At 39.4% G+C, this 27,612-nt stretch overlaps 2 protein-coding genes across 8 annotated transcripts; one reads left to right on the top strand and one right to left on the bottom strand.

Annotated features, from left to right (window-relative positions):
• Positions 1 to 109: 109 nt before the first annotated feature.
• Positions 110 to 23,604, bottom strand: LOC111870326 (CLIP domain-containing serine protease 2). 4 transcript variants are annotated; one of them, XM_033753778.1, is made up of 8 exons: positions 23,517 to 23,534; positions 16,600 to 16,682; positions 14,532 to 14,595; positions 14,102 to 14,404; positions 10,389 to 10,488; positions 9,359 to 9,540; positions 8,496 to 8,591; positions 110 to 3,872 (listed from the first exon to the last, which is right to left on the bottom strand). In XM_033753778.1, exons 3-8 carry the CDS (start codon positions 14,578 to 14,580, stop codon positions 3,544 to 3,546), a joined length of 1,059 nt encoding a protein of 352 aa, XP_033609669.1. In that variant the 5' UTR covers positions 14,581 to 14,595; positions 16,600 to 16,682; positions 23,517 to 23,534; the 3' UTR covers positions 110 to 3,543. The 4 variants fall into 4 exon arrangements, with proteins under 4 accessions (XP_033609669.1, XP_023718279.1, XP_023718278.1 ...); XM_023862511.2 differs by lacking the exon at positions 16,600 to 16,682 and having other exon boundaries at positions 23,517 to 23,604; XM_023862510.2 differs by lacking the exon at positions 23,517 to 23,534 and having other exon boundaries at positions 16,600 to 16,824.
• On the top strand, positions 20,629 to 27,612 carry LOC111870312 (melanization protease 1-like). Of its 4 annotated transcripts, none has more exons than XM_023862484.2 (5): positions 20,629 to 20,959; positions 23,533 to 23,892; positions 24,287 to 24,395; positions 26,325 to 26,527; positions 27,470 to 27,612. In XM_023862484.2, exons 1-5 carry the CDS (start codon positions 20,866 to 20,868, stop codon positions 27,595 to 27,597), a joined length of 894 nt encoding a protein of 297 aa, XP_023718252.1. In that variant the 5' UTR covers positions 20,629 to 20,865; the 3' UTR covers positions 27,598 to 27,612. The 4 variants fall into 4 exon arrangements, with proteins under 4 accessions (XP_023718252.1, XP_033609672.1, XP_033609671.1 ...); XM_033753781.1 differs by having other exon boundaries at positions 20,632 to 20,959; positions 23,692 to 23,892; XM_033753780.1 differs by having other exon boundaries at positions 20,634 to 20,959; positions 23,610 to 23,892.

Genomic DNA, 27,612 nt, shown 5'->3' with positions numbered 1-27,612 from the left:
TTGCACTGGGGCAGGTTTTCTCCGAGTACTTCAGTTTCCCCTGCCAATCTTCATTCCACCAAATTCTCCATCATCATAATCACCCAGGGCAGGCTACAATAGGCCAATCAGTGGCCGCCATGCTGAATGGACCCAGTTGGACTCCATTCCCCACTAAGCGAATTAAAAAAAAATTATATGTACATCATTGCACAGCGTGCTTGCAGAATCAGTGTTAATACTAGTAAGTGATTATGTAACTGTCTGAATGTGTCTGATGTGAATGTACAAATGTTTTACAAATATCATCCTGCCTATTTCATAGTGATGTAACATCAATTAGTCCTAGTACTCTTTAAGTATGATGGAAAATGAGCTAAGATGACAATAATTTTCATTACTCATAGCTTTGGAAAATCTTCCAGGTGTAAAACTGTCCTCTGATCTCTCCTTTCCCATCTGCATAATAAATCCACAGAGTTCTGCTTTTAATTTTAAATTTCTTCTTAAATCTTATTCATTAACATACAGCTTCTAAACTCCCAGTGCAGTAGGTGCAGGCCTAGGATTTTAAATTCCCTTAAATGTCTAAAATGCAGCATTTCAGAAAATATATTTATTCCATATTTAAGGTTATAAGCTCCAAATAAAAACTGGACTGTTAAGAATTACTTCATTTATCTGTATTCAAAATTTTGAAATAGACAGTCTGTGTATACACAATTGGTTTATATTTCTTTCATATTTTCACACATTCTCTTCAGGGTTATTTCTTACTTAGCTCTGAAAAGCGCCAGAAACTTTTGACGATAACTGTAAATTGCCTAGCTGTGAATTATTACTACTTCTTCCCACCTTAGTTTGGGACTGCTCTCCTGTCAAAACAAGTCACCATAAACATAACTTTGGCCTTTCTAGTCAAAGATTCTGCTATTCTAAGAAAAGAATGAGTGGGTATACCATGGGGTAACATTCGCCTGTCTGACTCAACCGTCAAGATTAGCTGTGACAGGAAGCAAACAGAGCTGGGATCATTCTATTTCAAACCCTTAAAGTAAGTTCTGGGTTCCTTATCTCCTCTCTCAAACCATAAAAACGAGAATTTCAAAAGAAAATTCTTGAACAAAGATGAGCCTCAATATTTGAGAACAAATCACAGGCATCTGAGAAAACACTCTAAACAAGAAAGATGACGAGGAAGATGATATGACAGAATAAGCTCCAGTTTCAATCTGCCAAGAAGTATACATTCTGTTTCCATGGAAACCTGGTAACTGAGCTGTTGTATAGCAGCAGATGGTTTCTAGCTCGCGACTGACAACTAGTGTGCTGAAGGTTTACATCTTTATACGCTGTCACTAATGGCATGTGAACCAGTGGGCATTGCAGTTGCTGTGGTCCATAATGATCAGCTAGCACTTAATTCAATATGAGTGGCTATTACAAATTCTTCTAAACATTGCATATTCAAAATATTATGCCCCTTCTGAATATTTGGATGTGGTCAAAGTTATAGTACTTTTCAAGGAACGATCATTTCAATTGTCTGATATATCTGGATGCAAATATGATATGAACATTTACTCAGAAAAGGACAGAACACATATGACTACAGATATGACAACATATGGAACTGCAAAACACATGACAGAAAATATAGGACATGGACATGAGCTATATATGGATAACTTCTATCAGTCACCTGACTCAACGATCTCAAAAACAAGAAAATCAACTGTTGCAGGCAGTCAGACCCAAAAGAAAGGAATGCTAGAGAGCTCTGCTTGCTGCCTACTTCTTGTTGGTTTCTTGCATGACTTACTCTTTGACCCTGAAAATTGAGAGAGCATATTCCTAAAAATGTTGGTGCACTTCTACTGAATTACATGGCATTTTATACCAGAGGATATTACTTTCCAGCTTTCCATCTGCTTTCTGCTGATTTCTTGCTTGACTTACTCTTGACACTGAAGATGGAGGCAGCCTAGTTTTGTAATCTCTAAAAGAAATTAAAAGGAGGCTTATGAGATCACCTTGCTGTACACATGTCTGTGTCCCTCCCCTAATGCTGAATGCTGGAATACTGGAACCAGAAGACACAGCCATTGCTAGGTAACGGCTCAATAAACACGTTCCCATGGCAACAAATACCCATGCAACAACAGAAGAACTGTTCGATATGGAGTGTTCTATGTGGTCCATTTCATATAAAATAATATACAGTGAAAGGAAAGTAGGTGATTAGTTCTTCCCAGAACTTCTTGTTAATTATTATAGTAAAGAAAAGAAGGCATGTCTTCCACACAGTCACACCACAAAGTGACAACTGTCTTATCTGTGTCAAATGTATCTAAATATCAGTTGTACTCACAGTATTGATTTGTCTCTGACACCAACAGTTGGGTCACTGCAATGAAGTATAGTCAGAAGACTAATTTGTGTACAGTCCTTGTTTACTTAGGTGCCTCTTTCATCCTTGGTCTCCTAAGAACTACAATTAAAAAATATGGATACCACCAGAATTTGTAGGAAGTTGTAGTGTTAACAGAATTTAGTGTTTCAAGCTATGCTCACATTGCTACTGTGTCTTTCACTGTCTGATGAGACTGCTTCACCAGAGTCAGCCTCCAGAATGAAGCCCTGCTCAGTATCTTCTTTAGTCATCAAATTTTGTAAAAAAATAAATTACATTCTGTTGACAGTAATAACATAGGCCTTCCACTCTTGCATTCAGCATAACAGCCCAAGACAGCTCAGTTGTGGTCCACACCTCCTCACTCCCAATTCCCCCCTCTGCTATAACCCTTTATAACTCTCTTTCCTTTTGTCACTTTCCCACTGGACAATAGTCCAGCTGGTCATTTCTGATCGGTGGTCTATATCCTCTCACTCCACCCCCTTATTTTCCTCCAAAAGACATACCAGAAACTTTTATTTCTCTGTGCCACTTTCCTATTAGAACAAGAGAATGCCAGTTAGGTGGTGTGTATGAAACATCTTATGAATAAGGCTTTATCCCACATGCTACTACTACTTCTTCCACCATCACTTCCCATATCTACAAATACAGGACAAAATGGTTACATACTTTTTCCTTAATTCCATCTCAGAGTTGATAATTCCCAAATCAGTGGGAATAGGAATGGGGTACTGAAGGCGAATAGAACTTTCAATCAGGAATGACCTTGTTAGATTAGTTGTTTGTAAATAACTCTCAGTATGGAAGCCTAACACAGATCTGTATAGAGCAATGGAGGAAATTGTGGTAGTAGTATGCTAAACATAATGGCTATAGGCTAGTTCAAAACAAATTGGAATTTTAGCAGCATATTTACTCCACCCAAAGATTGGGCAATGAAAATACTTGATGCTCTGACCACCCAGTTGGTAGAGGCCGATATGCTGTCATATAATTTGTCCTCAGTAGAGACCCTTTTAATGACATCCCAGTTTATGATGTTCAGTTAGGAAATACACTACATATTTGGACAATTAATATGACTGCTAGATATGCTGATCCAATTATTAGCAATTATTCTAACTTCAATTTATGAGATACGTTAGTTACTCTGTAATATGATCCAATATCCATTCCAGATATGCAGACACTCTTGTGTAGACACTAGGTGTGGTTTGGGCCCCACAAGGGATAGATCCAAATGAAACAAGGCCCACTTGGAAGATCTGGGCCGTGCGACGTGTTGGAAGCTGCACAACATCCATGAGGGGGCCTCCACTGTCTCCTTTGCAAGCATCTTCCCCACTGTTCCCTGCAGCACACAGCTGTGTATCTCCTAAAGGGCGAACCTCTGCTGCTTGGCGAGAGTTGCAGTCCTCTAGAGGAACACTGTTTACAGTTGCAAACTGGAGAACAGCACTTCCTTTAGGCTCATCTGAAATGTAATCAGAATAATGTTACAGGCAACATCACTGCCATGTGGAGTTTGGGATAAATTCACTTCTCACTTTACTCCTTACTAGGTGTTATTCCTTGAAATTTAAATTATTTTACTTTATATCAAGCAAAGACAGGACATCAGACAATGCCACTTCTTAATCATCATGCTCAGTGGCTGATTGTATTTTCTACAAAATTAAATCCTTTTGTTTTACTGTTTCCTTCTCTGGAAATTTCTAGATCGCGTAAAGTTTAATGCATAATATTCTCTATGTCCATCATTCACAGCTAGGCAACCATATTTGGTTTAATGCATAAAGTGATATAATTGGTAACTATAAACTTTATCATCATGAGGCAACCTTGTGGTAAATAATAACATAGGATGTGTAATATCACATCCTTTCACTTTCAGAACATGGATTTAATGACAAGATAATTCAGTATAGTCCCTTGCAGCACAATAACTTTAATGCATCTGTTAAGAATTTAATGCATCATATATAAAATCCACATTTTTACAAGCACAAAGTAAGAATTTATTAAAGAGCTGTGTCCTGTAAAAAATAAACAACTTCATTATTTCAGTATGTTTTCTAAGAAAGACCTGTATACAAAATGAACACTTAAGCTACTTCAGTATAAAACTCCGCTCTTTTGTAGTAATATCCTATAACAATTCACCAAATTTGCCACCTGATGGCTGCAAATTATTCCCTGCTCATGTGCTATTGTTTTGGATTGAAAATGAAGTTTCACTTATGAGTAAGGGTCCAATAGTTTAGATATTCCCTTATACTACTGAACCAACACAGCTCAGCTGGTATAGTGACTGACTGGACCAGGTTTGATTCCTAGCAGGGTTAAGATTTTTCTCTTCTCCATAGCATCCAGAATGGCTCGTGGAATCTCAACTCCTTCAATGAGTGTTGTCTGCATACAAACAAGGATAAGTGGATAAATATTTTATGTGTATAAATCTGATGCCAGGTACTGTGACCTTCAATTTTCTCTCTTTTCATATGCCTCCTTTCTGTATTTTACATATGAATACTGACACAGGATATCATATCCACATGTTCATGTATGTAACTGTCCACCACGATAACTTTTGAACAAACTGAGTAACTTTCATTAACTATGTACAAATATTTTATCATTGTCAGCCAGCTTATCTGTACCTCTTGGGGAACTAGTTATGTTAATGTAATAGCTGTGAAATTCTGTGAGGTATGAATGACATAACTGTCACATGCTGTAGAATCTCTATATTTTATATGACAATAAATCTTTAAAAAGAACACATTTGTTGAGATACAGTAATTTTGTAGGATGTAAACAACATGGTAGCTCTGAAAAATGTGTAATAAGCTTTCAGTTTTATTGTGATGAACTAACAAAGTAGGCTTTTCAAATTCTTTATTGAGACAGACCATAAACATATACATAAATTTCATCTGAGATACCTGTGGGGGTTTGAGTTGTTACTTCAATGACAACCCACTTCTTCGGAACAGTTTGTAGGTCCTGAAAAGGACCGTTGGTTGCTGAGATGCTTGGCCGGTGAAGTAGCGCGGTGCGCGCCCGTAGGAAGGGATGTTGGTTGCGATGGATGTTCACTGGCCGCAGTGCGGCCGTTGCTGGAGGTTGCTTGGTTCCTGGAAAATGTTTGCTTGTCGAGAACAGTCGCAGGAGTGGAGAGGCAGTAGCTATGCCAGTTGTCCAGTGAGTTGGGCATGACTACCGGCGAATCGAGGCAGCCGAGTTGCCCAGTGAGTCGGGTGTAAGACCGCCGGACAGCCGAGGCAGTCATGCCTGGCGCAGCGAAGTGCCAATGCCTCCGAAGACCGAGCGCTGGTGACGAAGCGTGCTGTTTGTTTGTAGACTGCTTGAAGACTGCTGATCGTAGACTGACTACTTGCGAGCTTGTGCTCCGCGTTTTATACAATGCGTGATGGTGGAGCAAAAATCTGCTGAGCGCCGGTTGGCTAGCGCGTGCTAGCGCGTGTAATGATGTGGATGCGGGCTAGCAGCAAGTGCTGTATAAATGCGGACATTGGAAGAAATCTGATTGGTTAGCGCGCGTGATGATGAAAAAGTGAGCACTGTAGAAATAGCGTGATATGTGGGATGTTCCCACATACCATTTACACATCAAAAATTACAAACATGGAAATGATGCAAAACTTTTAAGAGTAAATCTGGTAAATGCAACACAGAATATAGTATATTCATGAAAATAATCCACAGAACTCTCCATTAAACAATATAATTATTAATTTACAATGCCTGCTACCCCCACCACATATACTGTAACATTTTAATAAAACAGATGTAATAGCTATATTTATGTGCATAAAATAAATAAGCAGGTTATTCAGAATCAAAGGAAACATCATAATGCTACAGGTAGGCTGACTGCTTATTTGGCCTTACCCCTTGTACCTCCCACAACTTCTAGTCAGTCAGTTCTGGAACAGGTACACAAGAAGTTATGTTCACAGACACTACTGAAATATATGCCCTCATTCTCTGGCTTGAAACCATCTGTTCAAGCATAAAAAGAAACTAAAAGGTAAAATGAGAAGGAAACTCACCAGATGTCATTGAAAATTCTCAAAGTGATCACTGGCAGCCCTTAAACATACCTCGCATCTTCAAAGGTATCCTGCAAAACATGCTGAACTTTGTCAGCAAAAACTGAACCAACCACATTCCTTATCTCATTTTGGAGAGCTGCAGCAGTGCAAGGTGTATTTGTGAACACTTTTCTGTTTAGGTTCTCCCACAAACAAATGTCATAAACACTAAGACCTGGCAATTACATTCCTTATCTCATTTTGGAGAGCTTCAGCAGTGTGAGGTGTGTTGATGTACACTTTTCTGTTTAGGTTCTCCCACAAACAAATGTCATAAACACTAAGACCTGGCAATTACATTCCTTATCTCATTTTGGAGAGCTTCAGCAGTGTGAGGTGTGTTGATGTACACTTTTCTGTTTAGGTTCTCCCACAAACAAATGTCACAAACACTAAGATCTGGCAATCTTGGAGACCACAATCCTGTGCTAATGATCTTGTCATTGAACATCTCTTGAAATGCCATACTGTCTTTCATCATCAGTCACCTGTTCCAAAAATTGGTTCCAATATACTTCTAATGTATCGGGCAAAGTTCACACCTTTGTGGTAAAATAATGGAACGATGATACACCTACAGCAGACACGTCCAACTTCAAACAGGTTGTGATCGACTTTTTAGTGTCAAAACTGCCAGTGATCTACCACCCCTTCCTATCGTCGAACTTCGCCTTATGCAAAAATATTGGTAAAAATAACATGACACATTATGTTTGTTGTAAAAGCAACATACATGGGTTGGATAAAAGGTAGTGGCAACACCTCTATAGTTCTGAAATGACTTTATTACCTGAGGTAAACACACTTACATTCCTTCAATATAATCGCCCCCCATTTGTACCACCTTCTGCCAAATTTGGGGAAGACATCGTACCCCATCAGTGCGTCCACTTCCGTTGATGTCCAGCAGTGACTGCCCTACAGCACGAATAATCTCCTCTCGTGTTGTAACGTGTCCCTCGCAGTGGTTCTTTCTGTGTGTGTATTTCTGTTACTCCAGATTTGTGTGCTCTGAGAACTTACAAAACTGCTCAGGCGAAAATATGCTTCATCAATTTGAGCAACAGCTGAGGATCTACGTGTCCATCGTTCACATTTTTCAGCAACCAATTACAAAACCAAATCCTTGTGGAGCATCATGATGTTTACACTCATGCACAACTGTAACTCCATGTGGCAAAAAAAAAGTGGGGGGGACGCTATCCCTGTAACAGACTGTGGAGGCCAATAGGGTTGTGAGGCATTGAGGCTCCCAAATTTTTTAGACAATCGGATCACAGACGGCAGTCAGGTTGTCAGCCTTACACACCAGCTGCCCTTTACCCCCAGGAAGATTCCTGGTACTCATTTATGTTAAGAGACTGAATTGACCCCAGGGCCACAGTGCAACTAGGATTAGGTCACATAAAAAATCCAATGACCTCATCACAAATGAAACCCAGGACCACCCACCTTGTAGCACAGAGGAGGGCTTACAGAAATATCTGTCTCTTGTCATAATTGTCTTTGAGAAATCCGAGGGCTAATCTGCAACTAAAAGCCTTAATATTTTCTAAGCTTATAACCTGTGAGCACTGTTTTCTTGCAATAATGTGCTTTTTCAAGCACTGGCCCTGTTGTCCACCACTTCTTAATAATTTTAAACATGCAAGATTTTGTAGTCATGGGTGAATCAGGATGTGGATGATTCTTTAACTGCATTTCATATAAGTTCTCTTTCATAAGCATGTTTCAACAATAAATAAATATTCTTAGATTAGTAGTGTACAGATTACAAAGAAAAAGATAAACTCTTGAACTGAGCATGTAAGTAGAACTTCTTCCTTATTGCTTACATAACTGACTGGAGCTAGAGGAGAGGATGAGGGGTAAGGATAAATAAGTACCCAGCCTAGCTGAGGCATTGTCATGTTTCCACTTATTCTGAGTGTCATGTAATTGTATACATAAGATGCAATTGATAATTTTAAAAGACTTACAGAAATCTGTTTTTCCCCAGCCTGCTATTTGATATTTTGTCTCTTCTTCTCCTGTTATATTTATACCAAATGGCAAACATATTGGCCTTATATAATCTGTGAAACAAAACAATTAATTAAACGTATGAGTAATATATGCTGTGTTTTGTGTGTGACATTAAATAGCCTGTCTCTTCGTTTGAGCAAAATTCAGGAATAACATTCTTCATGTATTCACAACCCAACCATAACATCAAATTTAGAAAAAATGCAAAATACAGGTTTCAAGACAACTTTATAAACAAGAATTTTTCATGAAATTGAAGAAAAATGATAACAGAAAGACTACTGTTTGGAGATCCACTGACTGACAGAATTAGTACTACCTACAGCCAACACATGCAGAACTCTATCAAAATGCTGTATTGCCACAATTACATGCAGCAGCATTCTGATTTTATTATGTAGACAACTGTACCATTATATGTAATTTAAATTACTATGACACCCCTATACACAAAGTCCTACATTTCATTCAAAGTGCAGGATTGATAAATGGGTAACCAGAAGGGGAAGCACAGTACATCACTCAAGGTCACAGTGCAAGGGCAGGATAATTGTGAGTAAAGTGGCCAGGACATGAAGCTGACTGCTCAACTCCAACTAGTGCCAAGGTCATGAATGGCGAAGCTATACATCCACTAGCCCATATGTCTTAACACCATAGGGCTTGACTAATTAAGCACAGGGACAACTTTACCATTTTTATTATACTTGTACTGTTCAGTGTCAAACACACAGACCACTGGCCCTCAGATAAGCAACTATATATTCACTGAATTGTAAATCACTAACATAAGATTAAGGCCATGGTGCTGCCATACCTGTATACTGAGGAACTTTAGTATGAAGCCGGATTAATGCAATATCATTCTTGAGATTATGAATATCAAACTCTTTATGGGAAACAGCCATTTCCACTTGATAATCTTGCACGGGATCTGAGCAATAGTCTTCACAATCCTCCACAGTGTCTAGGTTATGTTCACCAAGACGAATGATCTCTCTGAAACAAGGCAATCAATCTATTCTGATCAACATTCTAAAATGAATGTTATTAGTGCCTGTCTTCCTCTACACACAGCCAAACTTCACAGTACCCTTTCACCACACTGCACATAAATAAACTGACTTGGAACAGAAAGCCTTCTACCACAGATGCAGTTCACTGCATGCTCCATACATTTATCTTGAAGATTATACACAAATGCCTCTTTACAATGTAATCCCCAAAACACATAAAAAGTATCTAAATCTGCTTAAGAAACACGTGCAATGGTAATGCCTTTCCTAACACAGGTGCTATTAGAGTTGAAGTTAGTTGAATTTGTGATAACATAAATGTATAGTAAGTAAAAAGTAAAGGTATCCCTGTAACAGGCTGTGGAGGCCCATAGGGTTGTGAGATGTTGAGGTTCTCACATTTACTAGACAATCGGCTCATAGATGGTGGCAAGGTTGTCAGCCTTACGCACCGGCCATTTACCCTCCCAAGAATATTCCTGGTAATCATTTCTGTTAGAGGCTGAGTCAACCCCAGGGGCCATAGTGCAGCTGGACAGATTAGGTCAATTGAAAAAATCCAAACCTCACTGGGACTTGAACCCGAGACCTTCTGGCTTGATAGTGCCTCAACCAACTATGCTATGGCGTGCCCCCACATTACTGTATATCTATCTGAAATCGTTCCCCCATTAATATGATATTTTGCCATAAAACCTCCCACAGAAGAACTAAAGTGAAAACATGCTGTTTTCAATATGCACTGGGTTCTTTATCATGAAACTGGCACACCCCATTCCCAACAAAGTAAGGAAAACGGGATTTATTCCAATTGAATGGCTGGTATCTTACAGAGTTGCATTCACTATGTGCAGGCAATGTGCAGCTGTCAATATGTACTGATCACTGATGAGGGTTCCTCCACAGATAAAACGCAGACCACCATTACTCACTGAAATACAGAAACACAGACTCAAAGCATGTCACCTATAAGAAAGCTAAATATATTTCTTTTATTGTTAGCATTCTGTTGCATGAATTACAACAAACAAGATATTAAGACGTTTTAAATGACTGGCTGTCAATGCAAAAAATGTTTTTCTTGATTCATTTGAAATCAACACTACATATGAGTATTTCACCATTAATCACTGACTTATAATGCATGGTCTTATATCAGCAACTATTTATATTGAACTTGAGGGCCGTGCCATAGCTCAAGCGGTTAGTCACTGATTTCCCACCGCGGTGGCCCAGTTTCGATCCCGGGTCTGGTCAAGTGGGATTTGTGGTGGACAAAGTGGCACTGGGGCAGGTTTTCTCCGAGTACTTCGATTTCCCCCACCAATCTTCATTCCATCAATTGCTCCACAATTACCCTCACCTATCATCTGGGGCTGGTACAACAGGCCAGAAGTGGCCACAGTACAAGGGACTTGGTCCCACCTCACTAGCAATAAAAAAAAATAATACATTCAACTTGTGATGTATAAACATGTTCCTGGTTCATTTATGTAATATATGAAGTAAAACAGACACCTAATGGCATACAACTATATCTTATGGATACTTCTTATTATTTAATTACATTCAAATTTAACTGCACTGAAATTAAGATACAAATTTCCATTACAAATTAAAATTAACTTCAAATAATTTAATTCTGTCATTGGGAACAGCAGACACCTTCATGTATCATGTTTAAAAGGTGTTAATATACTGTTGGTTAAATATCATGGTACATCCAAAATTAAGAGCAGACTGTATTGTCATAATAGGTTTCAGCATTCAATGGCACAATCAACATAAAGTCAAAATTTTCCATTTCTATTTTCTCACACTGCACTCTGTTCTAGTTACATTTCTTTTATAAGATGGTGGTGGAAGTGAGTCTTGATGATTTCTAGCTTACATATTGGCTAATTATTGGTGTTAATTCTGTTTGTGGGTTGTTACACTGTTTGGTCCTGGGCAACGTCGCCAAAGTTGCAGAGGCACATGCTGCCTCCATCTTTAGAATTGATGTGTGACACTGAAGATGGTGGCATCATGTACCTATGGGGCATCTGTAACATCAGTCACAACCACATGGTGTAACACGACAAGAACAGAATTGACATCAGTCTTAGTTTACTTGTTTGGATAAGAGTTCTGCATTTGTATTAATATTAACGTACTTAATTTTTATTATCATTACCTTCCATATACAGAAGTGATTCAGTTATATTCAAGAGTGTTTAAGTGTAACAATGAAATGAAATAAAGTATTGTGTTCAATAAAGGATGCATGCATGTTTATAAAGCATTTATCCTGGAATAAATAACACTGATAATATCCTAAATTTGCAGTTATTATGAGCCCTGGACCAGATCCTTCAGTTCTTCTTGAGAAAAGAACAGGACTACTTCAGAAGCTGATTGTTGGTCATCTGGTTAACAAATTACTCACCTTTCATGAATCCCAAGGAAACACTGTTACATTCATAACAGCCCACTGCTGGAACTTATTCTGAGCCAGTTAAACCCATTCATAATCCACAGATTCCACTTCCTCCTTTCTTATTAAATTATTAAAATCTGTTAAATGTTAATGAAAGGTAAAGCTGTCCCTGCAACAGGCCATGAAGGCCCATAGGGGCATGGGAGGGTGAAGGCTCCCACATCTTCCAGACAGTCAGCTCATAAATGGAGGTAAGGCTGTCAGCCTTACACGCTGGCCACCCTTTACCCCCAAGGAAATTTCCTGGTACTCATTTCTCTAAGAGGCTGAGTCAACCACAGGGCTATGGTGTGATTGGAAGGATTAGGTCAACTGTAAAATCCAATGATCTCATCGGGGTTCAATTCCACAATCTTCTGGCTCGTAGCACAATGCCTCAACCAACTATGCTCCCATGGGTTTATTTTACTAACTTTCCTTGAATTTCAATTTGTATGTCACCATCATATTGAAGATCATTTCCCAGAATCTGATGAATCCAGTCCACACCCATATATCCTATTTCCTTAAGATCCATCTTAACATTATCCTCAAATTTATGCCTACCTCTATGAAACAGTTTCTTCCTTCAGATTTTATGATCAACATTTTCTGTCCATTTCTTATTTCTTCTATGTATATTACATGCCCTGCCCATACAGTAGTCCTGGTGCTGGATGAAAAGAAGGAAAGAAAAAGATTGACTGAAGATACTGGAAGACATTTCTGATTCATTAGACCAGCCCCCCACATTTATTGGGCCATTTGGCTGTAAAATGTCATGTGTCAGAAACTAAGCTCCCACTGGAATAAAACTGTTAATGCCATACTCCTACAAAACTAGTCTTACAGTCACAGAGTCAAGACAACAGTTTGTTTTCTGCATACAAATAGTATCAAAACATAAGCCCTGTTTAGATGCAGAGAACTGATGCAACAGTGAACCTCTTCTGTAAAACAAGGTAATTTAAATAGCATGGAAACAGTGCAAAGTGATGCGTCAGCAAAGGAATTCTATCGCTATGTGAAAAGTTGTTGACACTGAAATTTCATTTCTTACATTATTCTAAAGATTGTATGATACAACATTTAAGTTCCAATTTTATGCAAATGAATCTTCTTCCCTGTACAAGTCAACTTTTGTACTAGGATAGCTTATATAGTTAAAAGTTCTGAACCAACGTACATAAGTCACAACTAATAATGTTCCCGTTCTATACGAACCCAATATTGAAAGTGGTGTTAAATAACCTACAAATAAACTGCAGTGGTGTGTATATATGTTAACCGTTTATTTGCCTGATGATGGCTATTGATAGCCGAAACTAGGCACTGATCTTTATATTTGTTGTGTTGTGATGATTGTTATAAAGAGGTTGTATATTGTAACACAACAGGATGAATGAAATGAAAAACATATACTTAGTTTTCTCTGTGTTTACTTCTAGCCCAACCTCCTTACTTGCGTCAATTAAAGTTTATGTTTTTCTCTATGGTATCTATATTATCACCCGGCAGACTCACATCATCAGCACAGACCAGCAGCTGATGTTTCCCATTTAATTTCAGTCCCACCTGGTTTTCCTTCACCTTCCTAAAGGCATATTCTGAAGCAAAGTTGAAAAGGAGTGGCGATAAAGCATCTCCTTGTCTCAGACCATTCTGGATAGGAAATTTATCAGACAACTGTTTACCTATATGGACTTTACTATACGTTTCATTTAATCAATTTTAATTTGGGTACCCCAAACTCTATCAGAATATTGTATAATACTTCCCTCCTAACTGAATCATAGGCTTTCTTGAAGTTTCAAAATAGCTGATGTACTGCCTCATTGTACTCCCATTTTTTCTCCAATATCTGATGAATGCAAATGATCTGATTTATAGTTGATATGTTATGTCAAAACCCACACTGATGATCCCCAATAATTTCATCTCTGTATGGACTTAACCTTGAGAGAAGAATATTGGATAAGATTTTGTATGAAGTTGATAGCAGTGATATCCCCCGATAATTACTAGTCAGTTTTATCACCTTTCTTGGTTATCTATAGCCTACATAATACATTCTGATGAACATTACATCTAGAACCCAGGAGTGCCATCCATGGAAACTGTCCAAATGTTGCATTATGTCCACTGGATATTTTTGATGCACTTGTCAAGCCACACTTTTCATTGGGCAGCAGATCCATATTTGACTTTTCACGTGTTCGAGGTGATAACGGACAGCATACTTTTTGCTTTCCATAATTGCACCTGAAGAGAATGTCACTTTCATTCTGCTGCCAACTCCTCAGCTGGGCTGAACATTCCGCTAGGGACATGCAGGACATCCCATCTACACAACCTGAGTCTTCTTCTTTAGCAGAGGTAGTCTGCATAGCTGAATTCAAACAGAGACCAAATGTCAATGCAATGAAAATGTTGTCCTTTTTAATTCTTATGTACAACAATCTCCTTATTACTCTCAAACATGTACTGCTGTATTAAGTGTGATGAATATACATTACCTAATTTGAAGAATACAGATAACAAAAGCAGAAAATCAGTGACATCCATTTTTAGTCATGAAGCCTGAAAATAATAAAAAATATTTAGCATTATGTAAATTGAAAGTACGACATAATAATTCCTCAACTTATGAAGAGGTACTTGAAAAATGAATGTCCATTTTCAGTTTGATTAACAAAATTCTAATATAACAAAAATATGACAAACAAACTGACATCATTATCGCTCAGCTGCACACTCACTGTGGTTTTACTGTATTCCTTGATGTACTGACATAATTTTTGTTTTATTTAAAAATATCTCACCCTGTTATGACTTCCATAGACTCATCTAGAAGTGGGTGTTTCATCAGCTGTCAATATACAATACTGGTACTCTGTTTCCTTTCTCTATCTTTTTATTCTATTCCTTTTGTTTTTTACATTATGTGGGTGTTTTTTCTTATTTTGCATAATGGGGAACTTCATGGTCTGCACCCTTTATCAAATATTATTAGGGTGATGAAATCAGGGAAGATGAGATAAATAGAGCTAATAGAACATGTGGAAGAGATGAGAAATAGACAACATTTTGGTCAGAGAACCTGGGGGGGGGCACTTGAAAGGGATAGCCATAGATTTGAAGAAAACATTATTATGGATATTAAGGAAATGGGTTGTAAGGGTGTGGGCTAAGTACAAGAAATTCCCTATCTTTCATGGACCCTGAAGGATCATTATCTACCATATGAAGAACCCATACTATACACTATCCTAAGCCAGTTTTAATTCCAGTCCACACTCCCACATTTTGTATCAGTAAGATCTGTTTACATACTTACCTACCAGCAATGTCTCGGTTCCCTGTGTAATTCCATTTTTGGATGGTTTTCGACTAAAATTTTAAGTGCATATCTCTTTTCCTCCTACATGCGCCAAGTAATTAGATAAAGTACAGTGTCAACCCAGAGGCAACTTCACATTTTATACATTCTGTCGGTCCATGTACATTGACAAAAAATATGCCGCTGAGAGATGACAGAACAAATGTTTATATCTAATGTTTATTGTAAGAAGTAAAGGGTAAAGGGTAAAGGCAGTAAAATATTGATATGTTAGGTTTTTGGACTTTATCCATCGTCCTGGATTTTAAGATAAAAAATAAAAACACGACGTTTCGGAAACTGGATCTGTTTCCGTCCTCAGGTGAAGGAAAACCCTATTCAGTTGGGTCCGTTAGAAAGAGCTAGCCTCAATCACTGGAATCACCATCGTCAGAATCCTATAGTAACTAGCAGTAAAATATGTTACGTACAAAATATTATGGAAACTTGGGTAGCTATTGCCTACTATTACAAGAGCGACTCTGTACAATATGTAGTGGTACAAGATGTAGCATAAACTAATCATCATTTGGAGATTATTAGATTTATTTTCAATGTAATGGGAACCAAAATCTTAATCCCAGTGTTCTTACTGAACCCTTCCTCTTCCTCCGTACGGTAACCTGCTTAAGGCGTAACGTAACCTCAATGATATTTATACAAAGAATACAAATTTTAGCCCGACTTACTTCAGAGCTTACGTTTGTCTGAACATGCTTTACCTGTTCCTAGTTATAAAGCCGTGAATGGTACACAACACATTTGCCACACATCCAGTGCAGGGCTGTTTTCAAAACACGTTAACACCGGTCAGGATACGCACGATACCACATCGCTGGCGAACGGACTTCCCCACGTACGTTCCGACATGAAGGACATGAAAGCAAACTGTAAGCTGTTTTGCCTTGCCTTCTCAAGCTGTAACTGGCTTAACCTTGGCGAAAATGGCCTTCACCATTGTGATGGTAATATCAACATGCTACCGTGAATCCCCTCAACCGTCTAACTTTTATGGAACTGATGACAATATATTAAGACGCTACCGTGAATTTCCTCAACTGTCTCATTTTTACGGGACTAATGACAATATCAACGTGTTATGAATTGCCTCAAGTGTGTAAGTTTTATGGAACATCTTGTCGCTCATTCTTATTTACCAATACCAGGCATCGTACTAGGAAGGACGCTGCTAATGATGTGACTACATGGATGTTCGCTCATGTAGACCAGCAGTTGCCGAAATTACTGAATGCTGGAGGGTGTGTGACGATACTCAGAAGTTCGGGAGCTGCAAACGAAAGTGGTTTGGTTCTAGTGCCGGATTTACATACAAGCTAAATAAGGTACTGCAAAAGGGGGCGGGGCGTCGCCATCTGGGGGACCTCGAAAACACCGAGGAGAAAAATCACTCACGAACCAACACAACATTCTGTCAATAAATTGAGAAGACATCAAGAGAATGATGGAACCAGGCCTAAACCGGTCCTTGCACCGCGACGTTCAATGGTCTATTGTGCACCCCACCTCTGTTTGAACCCTTCAAAACCCAACACTTCGTAGTCATCTGGCTATGGCCTCACAGTCACATAGGATGTATGGCCGATTCATCTTTTTTCTAGGTAATTTTCTGAAATGGGGCTATCATTCTATCCTATATTGAAGACGTGTCCTTTCAGGTGACAGTGTCATGTGATTTGTCCTGTCATCCACGGTAACTGATTTCTGTTTAGTTTTAATAGCTCCTTGGTTCTTCTGACAGGGGGTCCTTGTAGGAACCTCTTTGCCTGTTTGAGTCCTGTTGAGGACTCCCAGTATTTTATGGTCTCTTTTTATCCAGTCCCTGACAGCTTTCTTGGCAATTCTTGCTGAAATGCCGCAAGCTGGTTCAGGTCCTACGAAAGGACATTCTGATTCCAATGTTGCCAGTTGGTCGGGAGTATCATTGCCTTCAATAAACTTGTGACCCAGTACCAATATCAGTTGAACTCTGTTATGTTCAGTCAGTTTCAGGACGGATTGTTGGCACTCCTAAACCAGTTTTGAGCTGATCTGGTAATTGTCGTAGTTTAATTGCAGCTTGACAGTCTGATAGAACACAGTTCTTCCTATTTTTATAGTCCATATCCAGATCCTCGGCTGCGCATGCCTTGATGTTTTACTCTTCTGCCTGGAACACTACTGTGTTCTATTTCCCATTGCTGAAGCTGAGCTTCTGCCTTGTACCATGACCATACACACCAGCCCCAGTGCCCTTGTTTGTCTTGGAATCATACTCCATCAGCTTTATTTCATCGTCACGATCAAGCATTCACCAATCATTACAGAAAGAAAACAAAACAGGTATGTCACAGAAATACAAATTGCTACTGCGATGGAAACGTATTGACTATCCCAAGAGCAGGGCCTAATTTAAGGAGTGATTAGGGCGGTCGCCTCGATTCCTCCACAATTCACAGACTTTACTGAGGCATTTGTTTCTCTGAAATCACAAAACGTTTGTTTCTATTTTTCGTTATTATAAAAAATAAAAAATCGTAACCTAAATCTGTTGTTACTAACAGGGGCCTCCACATTTTGACTGTCCCGGGGCTCCCTCAGCTGTTAATCCATGTCAGAGAGCAGACGCTGAAGTACAAGCAAGCGACATCATGCGAAGTGAAACGCTGTTGTAGCAGTGAACGTCGGACGCTGCGCCCCACAGTTTTACTGCATTAACAGAATTATTTCATGGGCAGGATCTGAAGTATATTCGAGTACAGGATGGCGAGGAGAATATTTGAACCGAAGAGAGATGAAGTGACAGGAGGTTGGAGAAAACTACGTAATGAGGAGCTTCATAACTTGTACTCTCCAAGTATAATCAGATATCGATTAAGTCAAGGATGATGAAATGGGCATGGCATGTAGCACGAATGGGGAGAAGGGGAATGCATATAGGATATTGGTGTGAAAACCAGGAGGAAACAACCACTAGGAAGACCAAGATGTAGATGGGTGGGTAATATTAAAATGGATCGTATAGAAATAGGATGGGATGGGATGACCTCGATTGATGGTTCAGGAGTGGTTCTTGCGAGTAACGAAATCTCCTCACAACAATTTTAATGGAAGCCTTAAAAAGATTTTATGTTTTACTGTGTACGATATCGTCATAAAATTGTTATTTACAGAGCACTACAGGTTATCTCACAAAGACATACATAACATCAGAAACAGATATGTCTTGCGGTTTCCTGTTTCAAAGTAACGACAAATGTCTCGTAATCAGGAAGTCCTCAGATTTGGATCCGCAAGTGGTTTATGATTTCCTCTTCCATCCCCGGCTTCTCCTAGCTTACTTTCCTTATTTTGAAAAAAAGAAATATTGCCTTTTGAAATCATCTTGCTCTATATATCTGTCTTATGTGTATAATGCTCCCCCCCCTTAACAACTTCTGAACGCCTGAACCGATCTTAATGGAAACTACAACGCACAACATGACACATGAGGCCATCTTAACTGCATATTTCACAAATTCCACTCATCGGTAATAACAACACTGCAGCCTCACAAGCACTTAAGGTAAACAACTTTAATATCACTTAATGCCTGAACCGGTCATCATAAAACTTCCTTTGTATATCATGCCACCTCAGGTCACCTCAACAGCGCACTCTCCCATCTGTACTACTAACACAGCAGCCTCTCAAATTGTACTGTTTTATTGACTTCATTATGCATACATACTGAAGATTTTTTTCTCTTATTGTCATATCTCATTCAAATTGAATTGAAAGGAAAGTAGGACATTACTTCTTCCTAGAATGCCTAGCTATATTTTCATTCCATCTGCGTATGCGTGTCCCAAGTGATCTCTTCCAGTCAGATTTCCCAGCTAAATTCATGTATGTACTTCTCATTTTCATCTTACGTTCTACATGTCTGAACCATCTCATACTCTCCCATCTGGTTGACACAATATTATCGGTTTATGCAAGCCTAAGTACTTTAATAGTATGCTTCAGTCTTAAAAGATTGTAGTCAATCTGGAATTATCTCTCTCTCGTCATACTGAAAGTTTAAAACATTTTTGGAGCTGTAAGTGGTCTGGGCTTGATATAAATAAACGAGTTGTCACGAGACTGAATTCTATAGCTAAGATACTGCATCAGCTTCGTCAGCACATAGTGAGACTGCATTTCGGCGCATTTATGGTGCATTTTAGCGAACCACTGATCTAAATAGAGCTTTTCCACACAGCCACACACCAGACAAAGGGTTCTCTTAGATGGGCCACAAACTCTAGCGGAAAATGAGCCAAAGATATGTTACCTCAATCGTTGTCTGCCCGTGCGCATTACGTACGTATCATGGCTTCAGCAACTGTACACGTGTTGTACGTTGACAGCTAAACAGTCACTGCAATTACAAAATTATCATCCGAGCCACGAACTCGTATCCTAGTATTTGAAAGATATTAAGAAGTAAACACTATCTAAATACACGTGCTAGTTCACTAAATAACTGACTGCATGTGGCAGGATCTTCTTCGAGCAATTAGGCAAGAAAATCCTCGCCGTCAAAGCAGATCTCAGAGGAACGAGGAAGTAGAACGCGAGGTTGTGGGCTCGATTTTCCTTGTTCAGGCTAGGGTCCAGTTTCAGGCTCTTGTGAGTACGGCAATCATACTAGGGTTACCATAAAGGGCTGGAAATTTCTTTACCAGCTGGATATCTATCAACTCTAAAGACAAACAGCACCATGGAGTAAGGTTTAACTCATATATAGACAAATTTCGTGACCAATTGAAGTAAACTTGTCTTTACTCTGGTGCATTTTTGAGGCCTCAGGTTTTGGAATCATATCTTATTATATTTAACAGTATTAAAGTCAATCTACTCTACAAACAAGGTTACATCATACTTTGTGTAGGCAAACTTACGGAAGAAAATCCCTTTGTAATCATGCTTGAATTTCCCACTTGCCTATGAATACCAGATGTGCGTTGAAAATACAACACAGTATTATTCTAATGGTGGCGTAAATGTCTACGTCACTGACTGAAGATGAAGCATTATCGTTCCCACTGTGGATGGAGTTTGTATCGACTTCATAAATTATATAATGTCAAATAGCAGGTAAATTCGGAAGGACGTAGAACGAAATAGAAGTAGCTTAATTTAAGTGCTAGGAAGAAGTGAGGAAATTATCTGCCCCCGGCAATACTTGAGATACGGAGCAGTGGTGCGAATAATTACACAGCGCCTAAAGGGAGACAGAAAAAGAAAGAAACAAAGCGTGAAATGAAGATGATTTAAAACAAATGACGTTTCCAGTCGCGTAAGAGATTCGAGAGAAGACTCAAGATGCTCAATATGAAACGACAAATTAACACGGCCTATCTTGCTGAAGCGGAAAAGACTTACACGAAGGACGTGTGACAGTGTTTGGTTTAATTCACTGGGACTCACAACTGTACAGCGCTGTGGCGATGATGGTACTACCAAGAAGCACTTTAGGATGCCTGGTGTGCTTGCTGGGTTCTGTTGCCTTGGGATATAGACCCTTCTATGGGGACGCACAATGTGAGTAAGGTCATGTTAGAGAAATACACTCGAGTTGTCAAAGAGTACTAACAGCTGACCCCCTAGATTCATTGAGACCCTTATTTTTTGGAAATGTTGCTTGCTGTAATCTTCCTTCGCATAATATTATACTTCAGCATCCTACTGCATTGTGGCTTCATTTTTAGATCGTGAATATATTGTCTATAATGCAACAATAACCTTACATAAAATACACTAAAATATATATAATACACTAAAAGTGCTTCTTAAAAACTTTAAACTGTCATTAAACTTGTACACTCATTCCTTGTTGCAACATGTTTCGGCACACATGGGCCATCATCAGGCAACATTTCTGTTATTGGGAAGATCATTTCACTGTACACTTTACTTCTGTGCCCTTAGGCACATCGTTGTTTTGTTATTAGTTTCTTTCGTAGAATACCTCAATTTATCCTTTCTGGCGACTATTTCAGTGTTTTTATGTCGTTTACTTTGTTGTGTATGCTTTTAGTGTTGTCTCCTTCGCATGTTAGAACTGGAACATAACATTACACATTCTAAATTCTTCAATCTCCTGGGTTTTAACGCCGTGAATTCCGGAGAAAACCCCGAAATTTCGGAGCAACATATCGCCTCAATCTTCAGGCTCGAAGAATAAGACACGCAAGAACTAGCAGAAACAGGCCGCAAGCGAACTGAACTTGCCGTTGTCTGAAGGTTCCTAAATGACTAGGAACATACCACATTCTTGAGCCCTATGTTCTGAGTTGTTTGCAGAAAGCGTATAAAATTAACACATAATTGGAGAGTTGCTTCTGTCGGTTTATACACTTCGTCTCCGAAATTAAGAGCAAAACGTCGATTAAATTTTATATAACAGGTTTGTTCGAAAAATTGTTTGGAGAATTGAGTTTTAATTCTCATTCCACAAAATGCTCCAGATTTATCATAATTCTATTGCCGACGCTCTATAATCTCGATACTGATGGCGCCGTTAAGTAATGAACTTCAAAACAAAGTTCATATCAGTCCATTGTAGGTATATTTCATTACGTTACTTGAAACTAAATCAGTTTTCTCAGAAGTCACAAATATTTTTACTTGACACCAAACTGCACCTCGTTGTCATCTACAACTTGTGTTCGAAATAATTTTATGTATCGTGAATAATTACGGAAACACGGGGAAATATAAACAATGACCACAATAGACCTGTTATGATATCGCTAATGTGAATAATCTTTATATATTTCTGTTGGTAAATCTGAGACCTGACGCTGCAGTACATAACGCGAATTTAAAATTTTATATCTGAACTCTCTTTGTACCCTTCCCCTAATAACTGTTCCACCAAGTAGCTAACTAACTAATTGAATAACTAATCGACAGATTAAGCGAATAATTGACTAATTTCATGCATATAATCTATTTAAATTTGAGAGTTATTCGGTTGGTCAAGATATTCCAAGCACTTAAGGGACCTAGAAGAAAACTAACTTTCTCAGTCTGTGACCAGCTAATTGATGGCTTCAGGGAGAAGCCCCAAACTTTGTGATAATGCGCTGCCTAATCAGGGCTGTCGCACACCCCATGGGGAGACGATAGAAGAGTATGGGGGCAATGGTGGGATGATAATCAGCAGGGGAATATCCAAGAAATTAAGAGAAAATCCCGCTCACATATTGCCAGTTTGTCCACCATGAATTTCATACGAAATCACAAGGAACTGAATTCGACGTAGGGAGAAGGCAGCGCCTAACTGCTTGAGGTGTAGAACATGAAAGTTTATTATCACGTTCATTTAAGCATGTCATTGGACACTATCCTGATCTAGAGCCATTTTAATATTTTCATTTTATCTATGCCCAAGACTCCCGAGGAGTGTCAACTTCAAAATGCGTGCTACATGTCTTGTTAATCTCAGCTTCTTTTTTAATCAACTCAATCTTGGTTGGTGAAAAGCAAAATTTATTAAGTTGCGCGTTGTGTTTCTTCTCCACCCTCCTGTTACTTCTACTCGTACCTTAGGTATACGATATTTACCTCAGCATCCTGTAAGTAAAGTAAAACCTGTTACAGGCCACGAAGGCCCATAGGGTTGTGAGACGTTGAGGGTCCCACATTATCTAGACAATCGGCTCAAAGATGGCGGTAAGGTTGTCAGCCTTACGCGCCGGCCGCGCTTTACTCCCCAGGAAAATTATTTAATTAATTCCTGGTACTCATTTCTGTTAGAGGCTGAGTGACCCCAGGGCCATAGTGCGGACGGAAGGATTAGGTCAATTGAAATTAATCGGTAATTGAACCCGCGACCTTCCGACTTGTAGCATAGTGCCTTAATCTCTACGCCACCGCGTGCCCAGCATACTGTTCTAAAATGTATTTGCACTACGTTCCTCCGTTAGGGAAACAGACCAAGTTTCATACCCATATGTAACAGTTAACAATACAACTTCTTATAGCAAGAGCATAATCTCATGCCTATTTCGTACCAAGGAATCTCTCTGAAACCGAGGCCTTTTGTGACTTTTATTACATGCTAGTTTTAAGATATAGTTATGCCGAAACTTACATTATTTTGGTGACAGCCGTCGGATATGGACACTGTCTCCCCAAAGGATTACAATGCGTGAACTTGCCACAGTGTCCTCTGATTGGGCGACAGGTGCATCATTCATCTAACCTTCTCCTAGCCATGGCAAAACTTAACGTGTATATATGTGGGTTTAAACGTGGAACTGTTCAAGTGTGCTGCCCCAAACACACTCTGATTCACCCCACGTCCAAACCACGAGTCACAGGAATGCAACCGGATACTTCTCTAGTCCGACACAGGAACTTCAACCTGATCAACAGGAACTGTGGCATAGGGCTGACGGACCGCATTTCGGGCGGACAGAACGCTTCGCCCGGCGAGTTCCCTTGGTTGGCAATCCTTCTGTACAATGGTAAGCACATACACGTATCTCCGGATATAATCCTCAAATGGTGATTTACTGACATGTAGACGTGGCCAAACTGTGCCTGTGAAGTCGCATACGGCTCTTTGGAGCAGTTATTGTGTCTGGATGAAAAAGATATTAGTCAGTTACTTTTCTTATAGATGGATTAAATTTACCTTACTTGCAAGTGTGAGATTTCCGAACGTGTTTCGTCCCAAGTTACATTTAATTCCCTAACTTCAAACCCAGTTTTCCAGAAAATTGGTGTTGATAGACACAGTACACTCCACTGCTCAAGAGACGAAATGTAAAGTAAAGGTTGAAGTGTCTAAATGCAGCGCACAAGTACGTAAGTATGTCCATGTGAGTTGCTGACCTCATGGTTACGCTGTTGTTGCAGTGTCCGGCGAGCTGCAGTACCTGTGTGGCGGGTCCCTCATCACAGACATGTACGTCTTGACTGCAGCTCACTGTATCACACCCACCATCAACAACCCCTCAATGAAACTGTAAGCTCATATGATTAGAAACTCATTCTGAATATCTGAACATCTAACGATATATCTAAAGGAATTATTTTCGACTCGAAGCAAATTCGTAGATCTGTTGCACGAGGCAGAAAGAAGTTCCTGCTAGAATTTGGTTCAGATTTTGAAGGCTATATACAGGACATTTCATTTAGCAGTGCTGGTCTCCATGATTTAGACTTATGCGGTATTTGTAAAACCAATGAAATATGTTCCGCCATTGCTCAACTACTGACGCTAACTATTCGATATCTTCTGTAATGTAAATTAAATTATATGCAAACCTGCCGACAGATGAAAGTTCCTTTAAATACATTCTAGAATGTATAGGCTACAAACTATATATGTGTAAATGTATAAATATATATTATATACGTACATACCTAGTACTCACCAGATATTTTAGCGCGCATAGCCGTTTCTAGGAAACGATTATAAAGAAAGAGGTTACCGCGGCAACAATCCGCGCGCAACAATGGAAGTAATCTCGGGAACGGGGCTTCGTGCGGTGGTCCGTTCTGTAGGGTTATAAGGAAGATAACTGGAACAAGAATAGGCACTTGGATGGGAGCTGCCATAGGACTTGAACACGGAAGCAGAGAAATAGCCATTGTTGGAGTCGTTACCAGTAGACGTCCAGCAGAGACCCTAAGAGACTGAGAACACTACCCTGTGTGCTCTACTGTATAAAGTGCGGATGTTAGCGATGGCGCTAAAATTAAGTGTAATTACGAGTTGTATGTTAAAGTGGTCAATAAACCCAATATCCTATCCCAAACTCCGCCTAGAGTCACACATACACGTGACAAAATTTAGAATATAGACTACGAAAATCTTGCTTTATAGTTTCCATAAATTCGTGCATTTCTGCTGTTGTAAAAGCTTGTGGTGGTTACTTTCCTCACAGTTATGCAACTCCAGCTGCTGCTTAAATTACGCTGATATGTCTGAAAACCTCAAACCTGCATTTCATTGAGACACAAGATCAGACACGATATAGTTACCAGACCATATGTTAGTCGAACATACTACAAATTCTTGGGTGAAATTAAAATTTTGTTTATGAATTTTCACTCTCCTTTCCGATTCAGAATGCACAATTTTTCTATTCAAGATATAATTTATTGTTCGCCATTCACAGCCTCCAGATGTCCGAACCCCTTACTGCACATGTGTCTCTGTGTCTATGTTAGCACATTTAATGCTCACTTACGTCACAACAATGTACCATTAACTGAGAAAGAAAAAATAATAACATTTAATGATTTCACGGAGACAAAGTAATTACATTTCCTCAGGAGAGCAGCCACGTCGAATCGGGACAGAAGTTCGATGTTTGAGAGGCTGTCATCAGTATATAAAATGAGACCAACATTTATTATCCGTGATGATGGATATAGTGACGGTCTCTGGATCAATGGACTCCTACTCCGAGTTAATGTGATTTTTATGGCTAGTATTTTTGCTGATTTTATGTTATCTCCGCTTTTTCATCATCACTTAATGAATTAGACGAATCATCTACTTGCGCTTCTGTCATCGTTAAGTCTCCTTCAGCAGTTCAGTGTTGAGACTGCTTCATTTCTGCTTTTTTTTTTCTTGTTGAGAAAACCACAGGTTCCTGGCATATTATTTACTGCATATAAACTGTGATGAAAACTGGACACTAAACTGTGTATTCATTTTCGATATGAGGGACGCATAATCCAAAAACGGCATCAATTTTCGAAACAGAATACCTGTCTGGTGTCTCCTATAAGTGGGAAAAATGTTTCAGATGTTACTTTCCAGACTGCACGGAAAAGAAATTGACACTTATTGTAGAGACGAACAATTTTCGAGAAAGGTCTTACCTTTTGGGGCAAATAATATGAATAATTTCTCCCTGTGTGTATTAATGGTTTTGATCAGGGTTGGTTTGAGGCTGGGAGAGTACGACTTAAATAGCGAAGAAGATTGTTCCCTGAACAACAGCACTGTCCAATGTCCAGACGCTTCTAGAGACTACGCCCTCTCAGAAATTGTGCTACACTCAGGGTTCAAACCGCAGGACAGAATACAGTTCAAGAATGATGTCGCACTTATCCGCCTGCGGAGCAGGGTGCACTTCTCAGGTACGCATGCCAACATACAGCCCGGAGTTCTTACGTACACACTGACGTGGAGCTCTCAGGCACACCCACGGACTTCTTTCCTTCCACCATTGCATATCCTGTTCTTTCTTTCTGTCATAATGCCTTGAAGTCTAGTAGATCACGGCTTGTAATGTGGAGGGAGAACTGAGAAGAAACACGATAAAAGTGAGTCAAAGTTAAATCACCGTGGCGATTTATCAGAGACGACAACGTGAATGAGGTATGCTGCACGGTGAGAAAAGCCATCATCACCATCGGCCTTCAGAGACATATCCGTACGTTCTCAAAAGCTGCTTAAATTTGTTTCCATGGTCTCAACCCCTGACAGAAACGTCAAACTGTATAATCAGTTGCAGCAAAACCGAAATGTGTACACACATTCATGCACCAGATGTTCTGAAAAGCATCAGAAATATATTTAAGTTATTATCAGGCTTCGAAGCAATCTTGAGGTTCATTTTCATTTCTCCTTCCTTCTTATTATCCTAAAACAATGATTTATTATGTTTTTTAGGTCATTCGATTTTTTTCAATTGACCTAATCCTTCCAGCCGCACTATGGCCCTGGGGTTAATTCAGCCTCTAACAGAAATGAGTACCAGGAATTAATTAAATAATTTTCCTGGGGAGTGAAGCGCGGCCGGCGCGTAAGGATGACAGCCTTACCGCCATCTTTGAGCCGATTGTCTAGATAATGTGGGACCCTCAACGTCTCACAACCCTATGGGCCTACGCGGCCTGTACAGGGATAGCTTTACTTTTTTTACATGCCAGTGTTCAAAGCCCGTTATACAGCATGAAACATTCTGATCCGAATACATGTGAGAAGTGAATGTGGCCACGAATATTTCGTGCCTTACGGCGACGGCCCAAGACCAAAATGACAACTTGAACCACGGCTACTGATTGTGTCTCTTTCAGAATACGTACAACCAGTATGTCTTCCAGTCCCCGGCAGGCTGACCACGAAGAACGGCATTCTGTCTGGCCTCCAACTGACCGTTGCCGGTTGGGGAATGACCGAAAAGAGTGCGTATGGTCTTTTGTAACTAAGTACAAGTAGA

The sequence above is a fragment of the Cryptotermes secundus genome, unplaced genomic scaffold (genome assembly GCF_002891405.2).
Source record: "Cryptotermes secundus unplaced genomic scaffold, Csec_1.0 scaffold391, whole genome shotgun sequence".
Taxonomy (NCBI): Eukaryota; Metazoa; Arthropoda; class Insecta; order Blattodea; family Kalotermitidae; genus Cryptotermes; species Cryptotermes secundus.
This window is presented reverse-complemented; position numbering and strand designations above follow the sequence as displayed.

What these genes read in the sequence shown, in the direction of transcription:
- LOC111870326 (XM_023862511.2), bottom strand. Translation starts at nt 14,580, where the DNA reads ATGGATGTCACTGATTTTCTGCTTTTGTTATCTGTATTCTTCAAATTA. An exon ending in ATCTGTATTCTTCAAATTAG is followed by an intron (nt 14,405 to 14,531) that starts GTAATGTATATT and finishes GTTTGAATTCAG; the next exon opens with CTATGCAGACTACCTCTGCT. An exon ending in CTGGGGAAAAACAGATTTCT is followed by an intron (nt 3,873 to 8,495) that starts GTAAGTCTTTTA and finishes ATTACATTTCAG; the next exon opens with ATGAGCCTAAAGGAAGTGCT.
- LOC111870312 (XM_023862484.2), top strand. Translation starts at nt 20,866, where the DNA reads ATGATGGTACTACCAAGAAGCACTTTAGGATGCCTGGTGTGCTTGCTG. An exon ending in CTTCTATGGGGACGCACAAT is followed by an intron (nt 20,960 to 23,532) that starts GTGAGTAAGGTC and finishes TTTTGGTGACAG; the next exon opens with CCGTCGGATATGGACACTGT. An exon ending in AACAACCCCTCAATGAAACT is followed by an intron (nt 24,396 to 26,324) that starts GTAAGCTCATAT and finishes GGTTTTGATCAG; the next exon opens with GGTTGGTTTGAGGCTGGGAG.